The sequence below is a fragment of the Vombatus ursinus genome, unplaced genomic scaffold, assembly GCF_900497805.2.
Source record: "Vombatus ursinus unplaced genomic scaffold, bare-nosed wombat genome assembly UNPS02014159.1, whole genome shotgun sequence".
NCBI classification, from domain to species: Eukaryota; Metazoa; Chordata; class Mammalia; order Diprotodontia; family Vombatidae; genus Vombatus; species Vombatus ursinus.
In genome coordinates this window covers 1,196,885-1,221,465 of record NW_020953937.1, presented here as the reverse complement: position 1 = coordinate 1,221,465, position 24,581 = coordinate 1,196,885, and the positions used below count along the sequence as shown (strand labels likewise).

At 39.5% G+C, this 24,581-nt stretch overlaps 1 protein-coding gene across 1 annotated transcript; it reads left to right on the top strand.

Annotated features, from left to right (window-relative positions):
- Positions 1–22,768: 22,768 nt before the first annotated feature.
- LOC114040950 (vomeronasal type-1 receptor 1) lies at positions 22,769–23,692 on the top strand. Its single transcript, XM_027859184.1, has one exon. The coding sequence runs from the start codon at positions 22,769–22,771 to the stop codon at positions 23,690–23,692; it is 924 nt and encodes a 307-aa protein (XP_027714985.1).
- Positions 23,693–24,581: the final 889 nt, after the last annotated feature.

The following is a 24,581-nucleotide window of genomic DNA, read 5'->3' as shown; positions in this document are numbered from 1 at the left end:
CCTCTGATCTTACTGAAAAGGTCTCTTAGTTTATGTCCATTACATATAATTTTGGTCTAGTTTGTGATATAAATTATTTTTCTTCTAGTGTTTCTGATATAAATGCATATTATATTTTGTCAAAAGTTTTTCTTGCATCTATTTATATAGTCATGTGATTTCTGTTGTTTTTGTTAACATGATCTATTATGTTTATAGTTTTTCTAATATTCAACCAACCCTGCATTCCTGGTATAATTTCAACTTGGTCATGGTATATATGTTTTCAGCAGGATGATTTTGCCTATTTGCTAACATTTTATTCATTTTTTTTTTGCTTTTTTATTCATTAGTGGTATTGGTCTACAGTTTCCTCTCTTAGTTTTAATTCCCTCTGGTTTAGGTATCAAGAGCATATCCATACAATAGAAAGAATTTCATAGATTTTCTTTTTATATTTAAAAAAATAGTTTATGGAACAGAGTAATTCATTTGCCTTTGAATATTTTATAGAATTTGATCTTAAATCCATCTCATACTAGATTTTTTCCTTTGGGGATGATTTTTGGCTTTTTTTTAATTTAAAAATTACAGCATTTTACCTACTTGTAAATATTAATTCATTCATCTCAGTTATTGCTTTTGTCACAGTTGCACAAAATGATTTCTTATAATTTCATTTATTTTAACTTTTTTACTGAATCCTACTTTTTCATTTTTGACACTGCTAATTTTATTTTCATTTTACTTTTGAAATTCTAATTTACCAGTGGTTTATATGTTGTATTGCTTTTTTACAATCTAACTTTAATTTTGTTATTTTAATGATTATATTACTTCCTGTTTTAATCTCTTCTTTGATTTTCAGAATTTCTGTTTCACATTTTAATTAGGATTTTACTTTTTTTTCCCAAGGTTGGTTTTTTTTTGGGGGGTGGCATTAGGTTTTTTGACTATGAGTTCCTTGAGATCAGGGAGGGTTTTTTTTTGAGGTAATTGAGGTTAAGTGACTTGCCCAGAGTCACATAACTAGTAAGTATCTGAGTTTGGATTTGAACTCAGGTCCTCCTGACTCCAGGATGGTGCTCTATCTGCTGGGCCACCTAGCTATTCCTAGGGAGTATCTTTTGCCTTTCTTCGTATCTATAGTGGTGAGCACAATTCCTCTTACATTGTAAGTATTTAATTAATGCTTGTTGACTCATCCTGACTTGCTTAACATTAAAGTCATTGACTTTAATGATCTAATGAAATAATATTCATAAAAGCCTCAGCCCAGTGCCTTGTATGCAGTCGGTGCTTAGTAATATTTTTAGTTAACTCTGCAGTCTTTTTCAGGTTTGAATCTTCCATAATATGATTCTTTCCTCTTCTTTGAATCACATCTATTACAAGAACATGAAGAAATTCTCCTGGCAAAGAGATTTAGCACAGAATCATTATGAGGTATATATACACTCTTCATCCAACAGAATCCTCCAGAATTTTCTTGACTCAGAGCCAAGTTGCTTCTCCATAGGGTTGAAGCTGGTACTTTCTTCATTGTGTACTTTTCCTTCCTAGAAATTGGTATAAAGTTGCACTTTTTATACTGGTCACTTATTGTACTAGTGCTTCTTGAAAGACAAGCTTATGCCATTGTCCTAGCTGAGACTGGCCGCCATGGGGGAGGTGGCAGACATTTTTATCCCCCTGGGGAAGCTGTCAAACTGTGGACAGCCCCACAATTTGTGGCACATCCATTTAAACCTGCATCACCCTACAAGTCCAGGGTGTTACAGACCTCCTCAGAACTTCCAAGGTGTCATGGAAGGGCCAGCCTTGTCTGGAAGACTCATTAGAACTTAAAAGTACCCCAAAGGTCTCTGTGTTCTGTGGGACTCCAGTAGCTGCTCTCAGAAATACGAGATTCCTAGGCACCAGAGGGCAGCAACACAGCTCACTCGGCTTTCCCATCAGGACAGACAACAACGTGTTTTTCATTCCCTTTTTTTACATTGCAAAGCATCAGTCCCAGGAGACAAATTATTCCTTATAATATAGTAAAAAGATCCCCCACATCTGCTTTTCCATTAAGACTTGCCATGTCCTGACTTAATTTGCAAGGAGAATTGAAGGAGAAGGATGTCAAGCAGTGACTGTTATCTGAATTGCAGGGCTTCATGGTTTCCCAGTGTGACTTTTTAATGATCATCTTTATTATTATGACTCCTCTACTGAAATCCACAATGGGTCATGAATTGTGGGTTCATGAAGGCTTTTCACAACAGTGAAGCACAAGCTCTGACAGGTTCTACCACGGTGGAAAGCCTTTACCTATGGCTCCAATTCAGGGCTGCCGAGTCGCTATTGAAGAGAAGACTTGCTAAGCTGCCCACATTTTGTCACCAGTTTAGCCTTTAGGGTGAGGAATTTTTCAGCCATAGCAGCTTTTAAAGGTTGTCTGCTAAGTTGAAAAGGATTTTTGATCTCTATCAATGGAGAGAATATACAGCGATGGATCCTTGAACTATGGAATTATTGTCACTCCAATAACTCTTGAGTGGGTTATAATTATGAATGTCACTAATATTTATTAATACAAGCTGCAGAACAATACAATAATGGCTCACATTTCTATAGCGCTTTAAGGTTTATGAAACCCTGTATGTATATTATCTCATTTGAATTTCTTAAGAAGCTTGTAAAGTAGGTGGTATTATTATCATCACTTTATGATGAGGAAAGTAAATCTGAGATTGGATGATTTGCCTCAGGTCACGTGCCCAGCAAGTGTCTGGGGCAGGATCCAAATTCATGTCCTCCCCAAGTCCAGTGCTCTATACTCCATGTTACCTAACAGACTGAGTGTTGGGATTAGAAAGAAGAAAATCTTGGATTAAATCTCTGTCACTTATTAACTGTATGATAATGAGTAAAGAAACCTCTATTTGTAGCCTTTATATATGAAGTCGCAGTTTGGTTGTGATCTGACTTTTTGGAGAGATTCACCCCGTGAGGAGTTTGGATGTTAGACATTGTTTTTATTAACTGTATGTAGATTTTTCGCTATGTACTGACCCTTCCCATTTCTCATTGTTGCAGTTTCCCACTTTTAGGGAAAGGAAAATGTTGCTTAAATGACTTTTGTTTTCATTACCATTTGGTTAGTGAAATGACAGCCCATTCTGGTGAACTAGAATGTGTTTCTAGAGAGCTTTTCTATTTTTTTAAACAATTTCTTTCTTCCCTCATTTCCTCTTCTCCTTTCTCCTTTCATCTCTGTCCTCTTTTTCTTCTTTCACCTTCCTTCCTTTTTCCTCCCTCCCTTCTTCTATTCTTTCCTCTATTCCTTTCTTCCTCCTTTTCCTCCCCCCGTCCTCTCCTTTCATTCTTTCTTCCCCTTTCCAATATGTTATAATTTTTAAAAATAATTTTATTATTCAATGAAAAATATTACATTTTCTCTGTCGACTCCCACCCTCACATGAATAATAAAAATGAAAGAAAATGAAAATCCTTATCGCAAATATCATTGGTCAAACAAAACCAATGTCCGCATTGACCATGTTCTAAAAGGAACTGCTCATTCTGCATCCTGAATCCCTCACTTATTCTCCCTGTCAGGAGACAGGTAGCAGTTTCACATTAGGTTCTCAGGAGTCATGCCTGGTGACTACATTGATTACACTTCTTAGATCTTTCAAAGTTGTTTTTCTTGACCATATTGTCATTACTAAATACATTTTGTCATGGTTCTTCTCACTTCACTCAGCATCACTTTATAGAGATCACAAGACCAGATTTGGAAAGTGCACATAGTATACACATAGTGCACACATAGTAGGTGCTATATAAATGTTTAGGTCGTTCCTCCTTCTCCTCTTCCTGGGTTTCTACAGAATAGTTTCTTGTGTCATTTCTTACAGCACACATTCAGTTGCTATAGCCATTCCCGAAATGATGGGCACTTTTTTAGTTTCCAGAAGAACTACTATTAATATTTTTGTGAAGAGTCCTTCTCTTTCTTAGAGCTCCTTGAAGTATAGATATAACAGTGGCATTGGTAGGTATTAGTGGTGGGGCCTGGCTTAGTTCAGTCCCCTGAGAGTTTAGATTTGATACTAGAACAAAAAGAGACACTTCTATGTCATTCAACAACTAACGAAAGGAGATTGACTTAGCCATATCATGAGAAGAATATTCAATAGTCATTGGGAAGCCCTTGAGTTGATTCAATTTGCCTGAATTATCCAATGTGGTACACAAGACAGTCATCAAACTGAGGGCCGGGAGCTCCTCCTGGCTGTTTTGTATTCAGGTCACAAAAAGTGACGTCAACAGTCTGAGCCTTCAGTCCCTCGATCAATCAAATTTTGAGAATGAGCTCAATATTTTTTATGGGGAAGGGGGGGACTATTATAACTTAAATGGAGTCAAGATCCATGCTCCACCCCTTGGTGATAAGAACCTTAACTCTTTGTAGTCGTGACAAACTCAAAAGCATAATGACTTAGAAAATCACCACTATACATGTATCTGCACATCTATATCTCTATGTAAATATATCCATGCTTAATTGTAACCTTCTGGGCGTGGGAGGGAAGGGGAAAAAAGAACAAAGTAAAAAGTGCACAGCAGAGCACAAAAGAAAACAAGGGAGCAAAGAAAGGATGGACAGCTCTCAATATAATGGGTAGTTTTTATTACATAGGCTTTCTTGAAATGGAAATTTATTACTATGTATTTTGAATCCTCTCTTACATTCTGCTATGCACAAAACATGCTTTTTTTCTTTTCTTATTTTGTATTTAAGTTTCAATATTTAAGTTTATGTTTCTTTTTTTTCTTATTGTGTATTTAAGTTTCAGTAATAAAGTTCAAAGAAGAAAATCACCACAAATTATCACTACGTATATGGTATTTTTATTTATCCTGTTAACTATTTCCCACTGACATTTTCATCTGATTCCAGCACTGGGGAGTTTTTCTGCAACATGGGGCCCTTGGGCAGTATTTCACACCTCTGCTCTGGGGAATCTTCCACCATTTGAATAAATTCAGAGTTATTATGGCTCAAACCTGACCTCTCACAATCCAATAGCCTGATATAGGCAGCACTAAAGGAGGAAAAGAAAAACCAAAGTAGAAACACAGCAAAAAGCAACCAACCAAACAGTCAACAAGCTTTTGGAAAGAGCTGTGAAATCTTGAAGCTCCCAGATTCCCAAGTCCAAATGATCAGATGCGGGGATCTGGGGACCCCAAGTCTTTGCAGTTCCCTTTGGGCGTCTCAATGTAAAAAGGTGACCATGAAGAGGAGCCGCTCCAAGAACATCTGGGCTGCAGCAAAAATGAGGACACTTTGGGCACAGTCATGGACCCTCATCACAGGTTAGGAAGCACTGTCTTGTGCCACCATCCATTTATTGAGCCCCGTGAGACTGGGAACACAAAATCTACACACACACACACACGAGGTCCTTGACAGACTGCTTCCCTTCTTTTGTGGGGCCCACACATATCACCAGAAAGCAAGCTTCTTCCCAACAATGGCACCCCCTCAGTCCTCAGAACCTGCCCTGGAGAGGAGCTGGGGGTATTGTAGTAACATGATCTGGGGGTATTGTAGTAACAGCAATGTGGAGAGGCCAACCAGTTGCTATTACAGTAAGCAATAGAGTACAGTCAGCTTGCCTTTTGTCACTGTTTTGGGGTATGGGCCCAAGCTGAGACCTTTGCCCCTTACCTCAAAAAGAATTTGGGTGCCATTTGTCTATGGGCCCCAGGAAACCCTTATTCTTTGACCTCACTCTGGTCTCAAACAGTTGCCTGCGGCTATATTCCACTCAACTGACCTTTCCTTATCTCTTATTCAGACTCTCCCTATCTCCCTTTGAAATCCTAATGGAGAAGCCTAGTCTTTGATTCCACCTTTGATCTTATTTCCTTCCAGTGCTTTGTTATTCTAATAAAAGCCTAGCCCTTCATTGTCTGTTCCTGAATGACCCCACCCAGACAGTTCCATCTGCCCTAAACTCCTCCCCCAGTCACCTAGATCCTCTTCCCAGCCCCTCCTCTGGTCACCCCAATTACTTGAATGTATATAAGATCCACCCTAGCCCTCATTGAAACATTGAGATTTCCTCATGCCCACTCATCCTTACAGGTGTCACTAATGTTCAGATTCCTTAAGAGTCTGGCCTGTATGACCCATCCCTAATAAAACTTTGTCTTTGGTTGAAAGAAGATTTGGGTTGAATTCATTCAGGCAGGGCCCACATGTCATGGTCCCAGAGCCACTAGAATCTAGACCTCATCAACTGTACCTGCCAGTGACAACTCTGCTGCCATGGGGCTGACCCTGCTGCTAGAGCTGTTCTGCTATCCTCTACTTCTAGGGCCCACACCTTTGCCACCTGCCCCCTGACCAACACTGTTAGATACCTAAACTTTGCCTGATGCTCCCTAGGTGCTGGAACCAGAGAGAGTGCCCATTCCCTGCCCCCTCCCTAAGTGGCAGTCACTATAGCTGGGGTTTCCATCTCTGTCTGTTGCCAGCATTACCAGGATCTCCTGCTACATCTTGTGCCTGGGCAGGAAAACTGTGTCTGCTAGGGCCTGCTACCCTCAGAAAGAGAGTATTGCTGAAAGTCTGAATGGCTGGCACCAAGAAACTTTTAAAATTGATGCACAATCACTGCCTGGCCTCAGCTGATTAAATGGGGAGGCGCCTTCTTCCATGGATTTGAAAGCAAGAAGAGGCGCTGATGGAAAGTGGAGAGAGCTGGAAAGTCCAAATTCTGAGGGTCTACAAAGCCATTGTGCTGACCTCATTGTTGCAGGCCTGTGAAAGCTGGACTGTATGGGGGATGGGTAGTTTAGCCTGGAGTGTAAATTGCCTGTGGCCATTCACCAAGGAGAAACTTAATTGAGCACACTCTGCCCTTAAGAAGTATACATCAAAGATAATTGGGGTAACTTGCTTGAAGCTGTCCAGCTGTGTCAGGCCTTCCAGCTTGGTAAATGAAGGCTCCTCCAGGTTTTCGTAAAGGATCTCTTCAGAATTCAGGTGACCTTCAAAGCAGCCTACAGGGACTGAATTTTTGGATCTTGGAAAGAGATTTTCCCCAAAGTAGAAAAGGAAAAATCAGAAGAAAGAGTTCTTTCTGCCCTTGTCCTTGCAAAGATTTTGTTTGCTAATGGTCATGTCACTCAATGCCTAGGGATGTCTAACCAAAAGAAAGGACTTCCTTACTTCCAGGAAATCCTATTTGTGTGAGAGTGGGGAAAGAATCATTTGGCTTAGAATGACTTTTTGGAAATAAAGGTGTAATACTTTGATGCCAGTCATTGGGGCAGGCACTTGAAGAGGCTATGCCAGGAAACTGAATCACTTCCATTTGAATTGTCTTAGGAAGATAATGAAGATCACCTGGCATGATAAGGTACCAGACACTGAGGTCCCTTCTCAAGTTAGACTTCCAATCATTCAAATTCTGCTGGAGAGCACACAACTCCAATGGGCTGACCACTTTGTTCCAATGCCAAAAGTATGTTTGCCTAAAAGACCATTTTACAGAGAACTCATGCAAGGCAGGCGTTCACATGGTAGTCAGAAGAAGTGATGCAAGGGCATTCCCAAGGTCTCTCTGAAGAACTTTTGTATCTGTTGTGGAACACTGGAGTCACTGGCACAGGACCGCCCAGCTTGGCATGCCTGGGTCAAAGAAGATGCTGTACTCTTTGAGCAATGCAGAACTGCAGTAGCTTAAAAGCAATATGAGATGCACAGATTTAGAGCCATCTCCACTCCAATGTTCATGTGGAATATTTGTGCTGAACCTGTGGTAGAGCTTTCTGAGTTTGCATTGGTCTGCTCAGCCACAGTTAGACAAACACTACCTTGACTCCAACACAGTGACAGCATTGTGGTCCTGTCCAAGGATGAAGGACGACAACCAATCAAAATAGCTGGACAGCTTCAATCACTTTACCCTAACTGTCTACAAAGTGCGGTTATTAAAGACAGTGTGCTCATATAGGCTTTCCTTGGTGAATGGCTATGAGCAATTTATACTTTATTTGGAACAACCCATCCCTCATTTCCCCCAGTTCTTTTGCTGACTACATCAATAGGAGCAGAGACTTTCTTAGGCCAGCCTTAACCCTAAAGTTTAGTGAGAGGACAAATAAATTTTCAATGCATGAATGGGATGTAGAATGTGCTCTAGGAGTGATTCCTAAGATAATAATAATAGTCAGAATTTCTATAGCATTTTAAGATTTACAAGGCACTTTATAAATACAATCTCACTTGATTCTCACAACAAGCCTAAGGGATAGATACTATCATCCTTCCCATTTTACAGATGAGGAAATTGAGTCAGACAGAGGTTAGATAACCTGCCCAGGGTCACCCAACTGGTTAATGTCTGAGGCTGTATTTGAATTCGGGTATTCCTGAAGCCAGGCCTATTATTCTATCCACTGGGCCACCTAGCTCTAAAGATTGAACTCACTGACTTCAAATAATTCCACAAAGTTAACACTAGCATAGGGAAGTTTCTTAGTACAACTGGAGATGGGTCATATGTAGGTTGCAACAACTCTATGTCTGGAGGCAACAGGATCAAAGGATTCCCTGTGAAAGCTGTAAGATAATTAGAAAGCCCCAGGTTATAGAACTTGGTAGCCTCTAGGAGCAGCAATGGGCAATGGATCACTGAGACTGGATTAGCCTGGAGATCCAGGAACACTAAAATCCCTAGAATTCTGTCCTGAGAGGCCAGAGAAGTCCCTAAAGATCGAATGCTCTGCACCCCAAAGACCCTGGAGACTGTAACCCTGAGACAGTGCAGGTAGAGAATGGGACAAGAATACAGGTGATGTGCAGGGCTAGATGAAGTAGGGCCACCCCTCCATTCACAATGATATTGGACATTGCCGTGGAGAAAATCAAAGAAGTACCACCCGGTATCAAAACAGTTGCAAATATAGATCCCTGCTTCAAAAGAAAGAATAAATACAATATGATACCTATATTCATTGTGAAGACCTTCAAAAAACGACAGATTTCTGTTGTTAAAACTCGATATTTGTGGGATGCAGAAGTTAGCGGAGGAGTGGGAACATGCTGTATACCTAGTTGTGCAGAGAGCAGGCAAACTGCTTCTTTGAAAATCAGTCTGGGGGCAGCTAGATGGTGCAGTGGATAGAGCACCAGCCCTGAGGTCAGGAGGACCTGAGTTCAAATCCAGCCTCAGACCAAACACTTGACATTTGCTCGCTGTGTGACCCTGGGCAAGGCACTTAACCCCAATTGCCAAAAAAAAACCAGGAATTTAGAAACAGAGGGGAGTCCTATAAAGACAGCATACCACAATTACTTATTGCCCACTGTTTACTTACTTGGGAGCTCTGGTGGGCAGTTTGAGGGTAAAAGATACTCATATTAGCTGACCAAGCAAAACGAATCACCTTGGAGTCATGCTGGTTTGTCTGCCCCAGAGGATGGGGCAGCAACTTGTGCTTCATGTGAAGGTCATTCAGTGTATTGTGCCCATCAAGTAGTTCACATGATGGCAGAGGATTGAACCCAAAGGAAAGACATTTTTAATAATTAACTCAGTAGCAAAGACTACTGGGCTATAGTTGTACACTGAATATAGTCAGAGTTTGAAACATGAATTGCCCAGTGTGGGAGGAGGTTTGAAGTTCTTGACTTCGAGTTCCAGTCCTCAGAAAAACCATAATCAAAGGGGAAGGAGGAGCAAAATGAAAAGAAAAAGAAAAAAAAAGGGGGGAGGGCTTAAATTACCAAAGCTCTTAGGAAGAAGAAAACTCAGTTAAAGACTTTGGGCATAAACAGATAAACCAAGAAAAAAGATACTAGTAATTGAATGGAATATGGCCTCCAGTTTGTTGAAAAGAATACAAACATGCATGAAAAGGCAGGTAGGTGGCAAAGTGGATAGAGCAATGGGCTTAGAATCAGAAAGACTCATCCTCATGAGTTCAAATCCAGCCTCAGACACTTACAAGCTGTGTGACTCCGGGCAATTCTCTTAACCCTGTCTCAGTTTCCTTATCTATAAATAAGTTGGAGAAGGAAATGGCAAAGCCCTCCGGTGTCCTTGCCAGGAAAATCTGAAATGGGGTCACAGAGAGCTGGATGTGACTCAAAGAACTGAACGACAATAATATCCATGAATAAATACTGCGAGACAAAGGAATATGGATCAATGCTTGCTGAGGGAGAGGACATGGTAGATTTTTAGGAGAGTAAGCCACCATGGCAGAATGTCCTTGAATGGTTTAAAAGAAAGAAGAATTGTAAAAGCAGAATTTATGGCTTATTCAGCAGAAATAATTGGCAGAATTAAAAACAAAAACAGTGGCAAGTCTCACTTAAAAAATAAAAGAGAGAACAATTAATTAGTTACAGAAGAACACAGAGGTAATGGAAAATGTGGAAGAAGAGAAGCAAAAAGTAATTTTATTTTAAATATTATTTTCAAAAGAAATTTACTCTCCATACAAGCAAAAAATTGATCTTAAAGAGAGGATCCCTCAAAATAACTTAAGGATTATAGATCTCCCAGAAGAAAACAAATTAAAACATGCCCAAACACCAGAAACCAAGGAGTTATACAAGTATAATCCATAGAACTTCTAAAAACAGAAAAAAAGTGCCAGTCAAAAGAATCCATAGATTACCTTCAGGAAAACAAAACAAAACAAAACAGACAGACAAAAAAACCTTGTGCTTCAAATTGCAACATATATAAAGGTTGAATTTAATAATTTTAGTGACAAGCAACAAATTCTGCAAGTGATCAGTTGAGAAGGACCCTCGAATGTAAAGTGAAGAAAATTTGAATAACTCAAGACTATTCTGTGTCCACCAGAACTTACAGTAGGGAATGGAATAATGTGTTCCCAGGAGCAGAGGAGGTAGTCCAAATATAACTTAACTTGACATTATCTGCAAACTGAAGTCTAACCAATAATTTTAAAAGAGTGGATGCTCAATACAAAGAGATGTTTCCAAAATTCCTAGAAAGAAACCTGGATATGAACAAATCATCTGTTTTTCAAACACCCCAGGCCAAAGAAATATAAGACAGGGAAACAAATATAGCAAGGGAGGACACCAAACTGCAGCAGAAAGACCATTAGGAGATCTCTTTTTCAAGCACACAAGGAGGCCAGGGTGAACACATGGGAGTGATGCTGTAGAAACAAGTTTGGACTAAATATGGACCAAACCTCAGAATATGCAGCTTCCAGGTGAATCACCGTTTTTGTGGACTACATTAAAAACGTGAAGCTTCATAAAAAGGGAGAGCACAAGATAGAAGGGAATATGAGGTAATTTAATCAAGTAAATGCCTAAAAATGATGAGGAATAATTTCCATAGTCTCTCAGGAAGAAGAGAGACTACAGGAACATGGGCAAGGAAGCAAAGAGAAGGACTAAAATAGGGAGGAAAAGGGCGAAATAAGGCTTCGTTGGAGGAAAGGAGGTAAGAGTGATCAATGTTCCCATGAGGGAAGAGAGATACTCTGGAAGGGGAAGTGGGGATTGTCCAATGAATATAACTCTAAGGAAGCAGTCTAGTGGATACATATGATAGAGTGGATAGAATTGTGGACTTGTGACCCCGAATAAATCACTTAACCCTTCTTGGCTTCAGGTTCCTCATCTATAAAATGGGTAGCATGCTGCTACCTCTCCCCCAGGGTTGTTGTGAAGCTCACATATGATCATACATATAAAATGCTTTACAAACCTTTACCGATATATAAATGCTAGCTACATCACCTAGAGAAGGAGAGGTACAGGAATGTACATTATAGGGATGAGCACAGGACTAAGGAGCCATGTCAGAAAAGGACAAGAGTAAAAAAGTCTTCGTGGAAATACGTGAGAGGGAGGGAAGATGACTTGGTCACTTGGTGAGCCTGAGAATGCTAGTTGTTTTTCTTGCAATGTCAGGGGGAATAAAAACCTGGAGCGTGTGGAGTGCATTACCTTTGGCTAACTTGTAGGAGGCTCTGACATGATTCACACAGGATAAGCAGGCATGGCGGGGCTGCAATCTGTAGCATGGGAAGGGATTCCCAAAGTGATGCGGTCATAGATCCATGTGATTTTGGATTAACAAAAGATTTTCCTCTTAATAACTTGGGTGATGTAGGTAGTGCCATTATCATTATGCCCATTCCAAAGATTTAGAGAGGAGGAATGAATGGTTCCCAATCCCACCACTCAGAAGTGTCAGAACATGTCCTCAAACCTAGTTTTCTTGACCTGATGTCCAGGGCTTCCCCACTGCACCATGTGTTCACTCAGGCACCCGGAGATGGTGCACAATGGTGTGGAAAGAAAGCATACTTTACTGATATTGATAGATTGACCTCTAGATCTTTTATTCTTCCTCATACACACTAGGTCCACCTCCTTCTTTCAAGCCAAAATCCTCCCTGCAGGTGCGGCCTTTTAAGGCCTTCAGATGAAAGGACACAGGTATGACTCAGGTGACTGTCCCTCTCATGTTCAGTCCAAATTGGAGAGGGACACCTGGCAGAAGGGTTGGGAGGCTCACTGAGGCCCCCTGTCCAGGGCAGAAGAATAGCCGGACAGCCTTCTTCCCCAGTCCTCAGTGCTCACCATTTGGCAGTGCCAGGCTCGAACTCACAACATCTCTACCAAAGACCCACCAAATTTTCTCTCTCAGCTGCTGTGCTGCTGGCTGAGCACTGTCATTACTCAGTCCTAATTGCTGATCCTGGTTGGCTCAAGGGGACAAAGTTTCCCCCACACCCGAGAGACATCACTGACTCCCTAATCAGATGGTGTCACTTCTCCTATGGGTGACATGATAATCACAGCTCTGAGGGGACATGAGCTCAGACATCCAGCACCTATAACTGCAGCCCAGACTGTCCCCTGTGTGCTCTAATGGATGAAACCCAGGTAACTTCAGTGGCACAGCAGGCAGCCAGGTGAGTGTTAGTGTCTGTCTCAGGCTCGCATGCAGGGTGGGGGGAGTCTACAGCCTGTAATCCAGGCAGTTGCAGATGGAACTCTGGCCAGCTTTGCTGCGACATCAGGAAGGAGCAGACATCCCAGCAAGGGACCCCAATGGCAAGGATGATTTTCCCTTCTCTTTGGAATACGTTTTCAGCCTCTGTGCTGAGATCATGGCTCTGCCACTGAGTACATGGTTGACATTAAGTGATGTCCTCTGGTAATGATGGTGAAAAGTTTGTAAGATTTTACTTAGCATAAGCCACGTCAACCTGATCTCACTTTTTTTTTCCTTGGTGGACTGCTGGATGGTCTTCTGGACCAGGCAAATGCCAGTGATCTTGTACACTTAGATTTCAGGAAAGCATTTCCACAAATCTCTCATGCTAGCTTTGGAGTCAAGATTGAGAGCTATGGGCAGGATTGTCCAGCTAAGTGGATTTTGAACTAGGTGAATGGCTGGGCCTGAAGAGTAACCATTAAGGAATAGATACCAAGCTGAATATATATGGCTAGGATTTTAGGTGTCTCTGCTAAACCCTGGAGAGTTCCATATTTTCATCACCTACTCTATAAAGACATAACTGTTATTCTTTTTTTTTTTAGCTTGCAAATAGAAACTTAATAGGCCCTCTAAAAATCACACAAAAGATTTTGCAAAATATTTCTTCATAAAAATATACAATTTATCTTGTTATTATAACAAACTGAATTAATTACAATGAGATTTTACACAGTCCTTTCTTTGCATAATTACCAAGTTTCCTTTCATAAAAATACTTTTACAAATACTTGATTTAAACAATAACTCCAAATAGCTTAGTTAACAATCTTAACTTTCATAAGTGAGAACCAGATAATTTTAGCTGAAACTTCCCTTTAAATATAACCAAAACTTGGAAGTTCATGTTTCTTAAGTTACAGCACTTAGAAAAACGTTACAACACATGGTCAGATAGAATGACCTAACAGCTTCTTAACTCATTCCTTTTTCTCTTTCTCTGACAGTACAATTCTTTTTTTTAAAAAAATTTTTATTAACTCTTTATTAATTTATTTTTTTGTTTTCAACATTCACTTCCGTAAGATTTTGAGTTCCAAATTTTCTCATCTCACCCCTCCCTGCACCCCAAGACAGAGTACATTCTGAATACCCCTTTCCTTAATCTGCCTTCCCTTCTATCTCCACCCCCCTTCTCTTTTCCTTTTTCCCTTCTATTTTGCTGTAGAGCAGAATTTGATTTCTATACCCCATTGCCTGTATATCTGATTTCCCTGTTGTATGTGAAAAGAGTTTTTAACATTTGTTTTTCAAACTTTGGGTTCCAAATTTTCTCCCTTCCTCCCTCCCCACCCACCCTCATTGAGAAGGCAAGTAACTGGATACAGGTTATACATGTGCAGTCATGCAAAGCACTTCCATAGTAGTCAATAACTGTTATTCTTGTCAAATTCAAAGATGCCCTCAAGGCTGAAGTCAGAAATTACGGAAAACCATCTCTGTGGGGGCAGTCCATTTCTCTAACTATAGCCCTATAAAATTCAATGAAACTACACTTCTGAGGGGGACAAAATAAACAAAAATATATCAGTTTTTTGGGTTGCTGGAAGTGATGTTGAATAAAGGAAGACATGGGCCCTATGCTTTACCTGCCCCTTTTGTGCTTCTCCCAACTGAAATGAACTGCTCATCACAGGGGACCATGGGAATAAGGCAGGTTCATTGTCCAGTCTCTACAGAACTCCTCTGAAGACTCTTTGGGCGGTGTCCACAAAAGAGGTTTTGAGGGTATAGGCCTTCAAACAGCTGTTAAATTGGAGTTACAAAGACTTTTCTAACCCTAAGTCAGATAGTTGTTTGGGATCACTGACTGTCAGAGCCCCACCAGTCCTGAAACCCATTTGCTGCACACCCAGCCCAATCCTCTGCAGAAGCTTTGACACAGAGACTAGGGCTGTTTCCAGGCAATGTTCTTAGATTGGGCTTGTCTTTGCTCTCTGCAACAATATGTGCAGTTTACAATCTATCTCCAGGAGATCCTTCTCTGTGCATTTCAGGGAAACTATCCACCACTTGATGTGTTGGTAAGGTAGATCAGTCTACCATGTTGGGACTATCTTTGAGTCTTTTCTCCAAAACCACACTGCTATTTGAATTGAACAAGCTTGGCTTCTAAGGCAAGAGATATGAAAACCTCCTTGGCCTATACAGTATAGACTCAGCATCACTCAGGCATATTTCTGCCAAGAAAAGTCCTTTTATTACATTCTGTATAGGCGAACTTCCAAACCTCAAATTAAGCCTAAACCAAATTCTAGGCTATCGTCATTTCCATTAATGAATGCTGTAGGTGTAGTATAGAATTCCTCTTCCCAAAAGGGATGACCGTGAACCAGTTTCTTTCTTTCTTTTTTTTTTTTTGGCTAGGCAATGGGGTTAAGTGACTTGCTCAGGGTCACACATCTTGTGAACCAGTTTCTAAGTCGTGTGTCTGGATTCCTTTTTTTCGGGAGGAGCAGTATTAATGACTATTTAAAGGAGCTTGGCAATTCACACAGCACATTGTTAGTGGGTGCCCTTGATGCTGCTCGCATAAATACTTTTCTACACTTTCCTAATCTTCTTACTCTAATCTTTAAGAAATAGAAAAGATCATCATCATTCAATGTATATTCTTCTTGATATACCAGTAGGACCTTATGCATAACAGCTTCCATACATTGACAAGATTTTTCAGATACCGTTCTCATATCCTCACAACCTCACTCCAGAATGCCAACATTTACTTATTCATCAAACACTTTCATTAATTCCAAATGAGAGGGCAGCTGGATGGTGAATTTGATGGAGTGTCAGGCGTGGAATCAGGAAGACTTACCTTTCTCAGTTCAAATCTGGCCTCAGACACTAACTACCTGTGTGACCCTAAGCAAGTCACTTAACTCTGTTTGCCTCAGTTTCCTCATCTGTAAAATGAGCTGGAAAAGGAAATGGCAAACCCCTCCAGTATCTTTGCTAAGAAAATCCCAAATGGGGTCACAAAGAATTGAACAATACTACAATGACTGAAGAAATACCACAAAACCACAAAAACAATGGGGTTAACTAGAATTATCAGTAGATTACGCCCGGAGTGCTTGATGTCCTATTGGTCAGCAAGGAGAACTAAGATTCTTATAATCAAAAAATCCTTAAGTCAAACAATGGTTAAAGTGTAACGCTTTTGGTTGCACATGTATAACCTATGTCAAATCTTGCCTTTTCAACGGGATGTGGGGGAGAGGAGGGAGGACAGGAGAGAATTTGAAACTCAAAAACTAAAAAAAGGAATGTTAGAATTGTTTTTATATGTAATTGGGGAAAATAAAATATTAAATTAAAAACACAATTCATTGCAAAATGAAGCACTAAATCCTACTTAAAAGACAGCCAACAAATACATCAATAAAACAAATTTAATCTGTGTAACACAGTATTGAAACTCTCACAGAAAAGAAAAATTATCCTAGATTAGACTCACCATTTGAACACCTCACTACAATGATTAACTTGTTTTAGTCTTATGGGGTCAGTAAAAGGGCCCCTAATATCAATTTCATTTTCTTCTCTTTAGCTTTAGGGAATTTACTGTAGAGGGAAAGTTCTGAGTTCAGTCAAAATCACTTAGTGCGCCTGGTGAAAAATCTCTGATACCTAAGCCCAAATAAAGTTCTTGACTGACCTTGCTTCTACATATTCTAGTTCATTTGTGGTCTCTTTGCGGTTGAGAGAAATCAAATTGTCTGGAAAATTTTGGGTAACAAAATAAGAGATTTTTTTTTAACCACAGAATCTGTGGATAGACAAGCATAGGGAGGGGCGGCTGGAGAAGGAGCCGACCTTTTCTCGGGCCTTCCATCATCCTGGATCTTCCCTTCTACGATGCCCAGAGAACCAAGGACTCTCCTTGGCGCTCTGTTCTCTGCCATAGATCAGTCCTCCCTTTGATTCACGCTTGCTCCAAGCTTTAGAATTCCAGACACTAAGAATCTTTTCCTCCCATATTCTGGGACAACTTTTTCCTTTTACAAAAGTTGATTGGAGTGCAAGATAATTTCTCATGAAATGACTTTGATTCAAGTAATTGTATAGACCCTCTTCATACTCAGCTCTTATTAATGACTCAATAAAAAAAATTTGTGTGTGCAGTGAAAGCACCAGAGCCAGATGGAGTGATTTGGACACCATTCCATTATATATGTATGCCCACGTGGGTTTTCTAAATGCAGAAATATAGCTCATGGGTAGGATAGATAGTTACCTCATGATCCAAACGTGCCCCTCTGAGGGAAGACTGGCATTTTCATCTTAATGTTCGCTAGCCCTTAGCTTAGGCTCATAGGCCTGGCCCCTCCCACCAAGCAAAAGGACCATTTTTGAATAGTGAGTAAACCTTTTTATGCAAATGTGAACCTGTGGAAAAACAGTTTGATGTCTGACTGTTATGGGTCCATATATAAAACATTTATACTAAGGTTGCTAAACCTAGAGATAAGGCATTGCCTCTCCTTCAGCTGCTCTCTATATGGCACAAGTAGAGTTAAGTTTCTAGGTTCCTGCCCCTCATTCCTTATTACTTATTAGACAATTTAGAAAATATCCTCCTATCTCTGGGCCCCAAGGATGAGAGGACAGTCTCCTACTGGTGCCAGCCTGCTTCTTGTCTAAAATTCTCTAAGTTTGAGTTCTGAGGGCTCTAACACCTTGCCCAGAGTTCCAAAACCATTGCATGGCTCCACATCTGAGGCACCCCACACTGAACTGTCCCATTCCAAGGCAATGGTCGCCCCACATCAAAACTGTTCCTTCTTGGCACCTGTTCTCCTCCTCCTTTTGTGATAGTAACAGGTTTTTGTTACCTGTTATCCCTCCATGGCTCTGTTGCTCTTTATCTTAAACAAACAGAAAACTTAAATCAGAGAAGTTAGAAAGACTAGAAATGACCAGAAATTCTATACGAGAGTGAATGAGTTCTTTAAATGGAAGGGAGGAAAGGTCTCAGCTGAAAGAAGAAAGAGGTCTTACTTTCACCAAAGGGCACATTCTTTCTCCAAAGTCTCTAGGGAGGCAAACGTGCTCAGGAGCTTACTCCCCAAAATATCTGTCGTTTCCTATGTCTTATTACCAAAGAACAAATGACCCACCGTTAAAATCTGTTTATTTATTTTGTTACTTATTTCTCAATTACATATTAAATATTTCTAAGATTTGTTTTTAAAAATTTTGAGTTTTCAATTCTTTCCCTCTCTCTTGCCTCCCCTTCTCAAGAAGGCAAGTAATATGATATTGATTGTACATGGGAAGTCACGCAAAACACATTTCCATACTGGCTGTGTTGGAAAAGAGAATACAGGAAAAAAACCAAGGAAAACAATAAAAAAAATTATGCTTTAATCCATACTCATAGTTATTTAACTCTCTCTCTCTGGAGCTGGATAGCATTTTTCTTCGTGGATCCTTTGGAATTGTATTGAATCATTATATTGATCAGAGTAGCTAAGTCTTTCATAGTTGATCATCCTTACAACGTCGATGTTACTGTGAACAATGTTATCCTGGTTTAATTATGTCACTTTGCATCAGTTCATATAAAACTTTCCTCCACCTCCCTCATAATTTCTGATGGTATACTAGTATTCATAATCATGTGCCACAGTATGTTAAACCATTCTGCAATTGATGAGCATCCCTCGATTTTCAATTCTTTGACACCACAGAAAGACCTGCTATATATATCTTTAGTGCATTAACATTTCAACGTTTCCGCGTTCCTTCCAGCATTTGCCATTTTCCTTTTTTGTCATTTTGGCCAATCTGATAGATGTGAGGTAGTACCCTATTTTACTGCATAATCGTTGTAGACTTTATGACAAATTTTTTGCAAAAAAGTGGGTGTGACTGTTATGTGAAGTTTTTTTTTCAAAAAAATTGTGCCAGTATTACTTATCTTTTAGTTTCCACCAGTCTTGCACCAACTTTTCACTCACTAAAATCTGTCTTTCTGCAGCTCTGTTTTCATGATGTTGAGTGAACATAGTCACTGTCAGCTTGAAGCCCGCAGAATAGTTTTTATGTTTACCCATTATTGGAAAGAAATGCTTCCCACATGAATGTATCACTGGCAGATGAACTGTACAGTTTAGCCAGAGCAGGATGATGCAAGTCTTACCATATCACATGACTTCCCCATGGCAGCTTTACCTGCCTGCCCGCTTCCCTTTCGCCTATGGCTTTTCATTGGGCTGAATGACAATACCGTTAGTTCTGCAGGGCTCTAAACAAACCACACAAGTCAATGAGCATCTGCTGAGAATTCTAGGCTCACAGTGTGTGAGAGATAAATGGTATTCATATGCCAGGGGTGTATAGGTTGCTATTCTGTTTACCTTTAAAGCAGCATGATGAACAGAATTATACCATGCGATGATTATACGTTGAAAAGTTATTAACCAATTTTTTGACTGAAAAAACAGAGTGAGATGATTATGGGGTGGTGATGATTATGCAGTAAAATACGGTATCTCAGAACTGTTTTGATTTAAAACAACATGGAAACTTATAATAATTCTCCTTTTCACAGTGGCTTCCGGTTTTTAATCTAGTAGTCTCAGGATCTGGCATTAATTGATGGGCGTATGTCCTAGATTAAAGAAGGGGAAGGAAAGAGGAAAGAAGACGGGAAAAACAGAAGGGAGGGTGGACTTAATGTCAGGGATGCTGCAAAATGACCTGGGGGTTGCTGGCAGTTGTTTTTCCACTTCTCCAGAATGAATCCATCCCTACAATACTCTGGTTACACAGCGATTTCCATCCACAGCAATTCACACTGTGAGCAATATTGCTCAAAATTAAAATGAAACATAAACAACCCTCATTGACCAGATGAATCCAGTAATTAAATAAAGAATCATGACTCAATGTGACTGTAGGTGTTTTTAATATGCTAAACTCTTTGTCTCCTAAAGCTAACTAATGTCTTAATCAAAGCTGTTATCTGCATAACTAATTTACTCTTTTGACTATCTAGACTAGAAGTTCCCAAACTTACTTGGCCCACCACCCCCATTTAAAAAAAATTTACTCAGTGCCTGCTGGAAATCTACTTTCTTTAACCCTTTAACTGTTTTTTGAAATTTGCATCATTTCCAAAAATTTAAAAAGTGATGCATCTTAAATTTAATAATTTATTATACATTTTGGGTTTTTTCTTACATTGAAATTTTGATGATGCAATATTGCGCCATGTAACCTTATAGTGTCAAATTGTAAACAAGTCATTACATGCCCATATTCCTGCTGATGCATGCTGGACTTCCTAACAATATGTGACACACTCACCTGCCAACACTTGCTTGTTAAGACCTGCCAGCAGACTTGACCACTGATTAGTTATATGTTGCATTTTGCGTGTTTATTTGGAAAATAATGTAATCACTATAATTTTAATTCTGTTATAAAACAGACGAAACATGTACAAATGGTTTTTCAAAATTTTTTTCTCTTCTCTTCTTTCCTTATGCTTCCACAGCCCTCTTATTTTAATTCAAGGCCCTCCAATTGCCCCTCAGGCTACTACCAGCCCCCTGGATCATTCCAGTGCTACCCCCAGGGAGTGGTAGCACTCACTTTGGGAACTTGTGATTCTAGATTCACCAATTTCAATTAAGAATCAAAGAGCTAATTCCTAATTTGCAGGGAAGTCACAAATGATTTCTACCCATCCCACTTTTATGTAATGTTACATTTATTATTCAACTTTAATTCTCAAGCATGTTTTTTAATTCCTGAAAGGCCAAACTCCAGGCTATTTTCCAAAGATTATATCCATTTTGAAGATAGCACATTTTCAAATCAAATGTTACCATCCTTTTTAATTAAGCAGACTGATTCCTAAAATGCCCAATTAAATCTTAATGGTTTCAAAAATTGATGTCCCTTTCAATTCTATGATTTTAATAAACTTAAAATAATCATTTTCTCTTTACTTTGTAACAGGTTGAAATACCTAGGTATTTTTAGGACTATATTTCTGGATAATGGCAAGAGGGAGGAAAAGGAAGGGAAGAGAACACACATTTATTAAGCACCTACTATATACCAAGCACTGTGCTATGAACTTTGCAAATAATATCTTTTTTCATCCTCATCATACCCTTTTCAGGTACATGCTATCATTCTCCCCATTTTAAAGCTGAGGAAAGGGGCAGCTAGGTGGCGCAGTGGATAGAGCACCGGCCCTGAAGTCAGGAAGACCTGAGTTCAAATCCGGCCTCAGACCAAACACTTGACACTTACTAGCTGTGTGACCCTGGGCAAGTCACTTAATCCCCAATTGCCTAAAAATAAAAAATAAAAAATAAAGTTGAGGAAACTGAGTCAAACCGAGGCATTTCTCTAATAAATAGTGACTTAGAGCATTTTTATGTGATTATTAATAGCTTTGATTTCTTCCTCTGAAAATTGCCTGTTCCCATCCTTTACCTATTTATCAATTGGGGAATGGCTTATATTTTTATAAATTTGTCTTAGTTCCCTGTATATTTGTGAAATGAGGTCTTAATCAGAGAAATTTACTGTGAATTGTTTTTTGTTTCTTGTTTTCCTTATAATTTTGGCTCTATTAGTTTTGTTTGTCAAAACCTTTTTAATTTCACGTAATCAAACTTATCCATTTTACCTAACATGATCTTCTCTATCTCTTGTTTGGTGATAAATGGTTCCCTTATCCATAGATCCTACAGGTACATTTCCCCATGCTCCTCTAATTTAGTTATATAATTTTTTAATATATAAATCATGTATCCATTTTGAAATTATCTTGGTATATGATGGGAAATGTTGGTCTATGCCTAGTTTCTGTCAGATGGCTTTCTGCTTTTCCCAGCAATTTTTGTTAAATGGTGAGTTCTTATTCCAAAGCTTGCATCTTTGGAGTTATACGCTAGATTACTATGGTCATTGATCGTTGTGTATTGTGTACATATACGACCTATTTGTGCTGGACCTGTGGTAGAACTTTCCAAGCTTATATTGGTCTGATCAGCCAGTTGGATACACTTTCCCTCGACTTGAACATAGTGATATTATTTTGGTCTTCTTTGGGAGTAAAGGACAACAACCACCCCTAAACCATTCTGTGCCTAATCTATTCCACTGATCCAGCCTTCTATTTCTTAGCCAGTACCAGATTGTTTCGACAATTATGCTTTGTAATATAGTTTGAAATCTAGTACTGCTAGGCTGACTTTTTTTACACTTTTCCACAATGTCCAAAGCTTTGACTCAGAATTCTCTGCACAATTAAGAGTCAAGCCTTCCTCAGCAAATACAGAATCATCCAAAAGGCCCCAGCTTTGTTTGGAAGCCCAGTTATACATTGTTTCATAATTAAGAGTCAATGTGGAAAACGGAATATCTTGGAAGCTCATGAATGATATCTGGGGAGAGGAAAATGGGATATATGCTCATGAATGTACATGTGTATGCAACTGTGTGATTGAGAAGAAGAGGCTGCTTCTGTGTGTGCATGAGGGTGTGGTATGTACTCACCTAGGAGATTCTGAAGGCACATTTGGCCAGTAGGTACTACTGAGTCATAAGCTTCCATCATCACTCTAGTGATTGGATTATGGGACAGAATTTTACTGACCGTGAAAGGTTCTTGAATGTTCTTTGTTCTTTTTTCCCAAGGTATCTCTGGCTGTGTCTTCATATTCCCACAATACTCCGAGGGCATGTTTCTACATGATACTGTTCTGGGAATTATCTTCCTTTCTCAAACTGCAGTTGGGGTCCTAGGGAACTCCATCTTCCTCTGGTTTTATACATTCATTTTGTTCACCAACCATAGGTGGAAGCCTATGGACCCCATTCTCACTCAACTTACTTTCACCAATACTATAGTGCTTCTCTCCCAGGGATGCCCACTAGCAATATTATATTTCAGGAGAGGATATTTCCTGGGCATTACAGCATGTAAAATTGTATTTTATCTTCAACGAGTCAGCCGGGGACTTTCCGTATGTACCACCTGTCTACTGAACACCTTTCAGGCAGTCACCATCAGTCCTAACAACTCTAGGCTGGCCAAACTCAAAGTCAGACTTCTGAAATTCACCCTTCCCTCATGTTTCCTCTGTTGGATTATCAACATGATCTTAGAAATAAATGTGCCAATATATATATCAGAATCAAGAAGCAGAAACAGTACCCACACAAGTGGAATTCATCTCCTTTATTGCTACTGGGAAAAAATTTTTATGGATATTATCATCCTGCCTTCCCTTCGAGACATCTTGTGTGTGGGATGCATGGTCTGTACCAGTGGCTACATGGTATTTCTACTGTACAGACATCACCAGAGGGTCAAGCATATTCACAGCACCAGCCTCTCCTCAAAGACATCTCCAGAGATGAAGGCCACCCAAACCATCTTGCTGCTAGTGAGCATCTTTGTTTCTACTTATGGCATCAGCTGCGGCTTTATACTGCACAAAGTGTATATGATTCATTCTGGAACTTGGATGATGATTGTGAATACATTTATTGTATCGTGTTTCCCAGCCAGCAGCCCCTTTTTGCTGATTCACAGAGAAATCCAAATCCCCAGGTCTTGCGGTGCTTCCTGGTGGAGGCCCTATTCTCAGAACAAGTTATAGGGTTCACAAGTGATCTCCAAGGGTACACCCCCTTACTGAAGATGTCTGGAAAAGGCATTGATTGACCTGATACTATCCAAAGAAAATGAATGAAAATGAACCTGGATCTTGGTTGTGGGAGACAGTCACCTTTTCCATACTGAAGTGTAAAGGACAGATGGGCCTGAATGGGAGCTTGGGATCACTAGGGCCATGTGCTTCCTCTTGCCTCTCTGAAATATAAAATCTTCTGTCAGCCCCTTCCCATCTGGCCCAAATTTTCCTTCTGTCATCATAGAATGTTCCTCCTCCAGCAATCTTTAGGTCACCCAAAATGGATTTCTCTTTGTTCCTCATACACATTCTATTTCCATTTCCATGCTTTTTCTTTTTAATTTTCTTTTGTTTTCAATTCATGGAACAAAACAAGCATTTCTATAACACAGTACAATAAAAAAGATGATTGCACATGAAACTTCAAATCTACAATGTTAAACTTGCTATTTCCTCCAAATATACAACCAAGTTGTCATGTAAGTTTCTTTTTTCCCTTTTTTTCTTCCCTTCCCTTTCCTTGCCCTAGAGATGACTACCATTGGACACAATATACATACATATATATATATATATACTATGTATAAAATATATATGTGTATGTGTATATATGTATACATATATCATAAGGCACAATATATGTGTGTGTGTATATATGCATATATGCATGTGTATGTGTATATACACATACATATGTACACCATTAGACAATAATATTTTGTTGTATTGACTGTTTCATTAAAATTCAGGTTGACACATTATATACAGTGACAGCAGTAGCGTTTTAAGAGCATAATATAATATGTCCATGTGTAGATGCATGTACACACATATATGTATGTGTGTATATACACAT

Coding starts and splice junctions, on each gene's coding strand:
- LOC114040950 (XM_027859184.1), top strand. CDS start 22,769: ATGTTTCTACATGATACTGTTCTGGGAATTATCTTCCTTTCTCAAACT.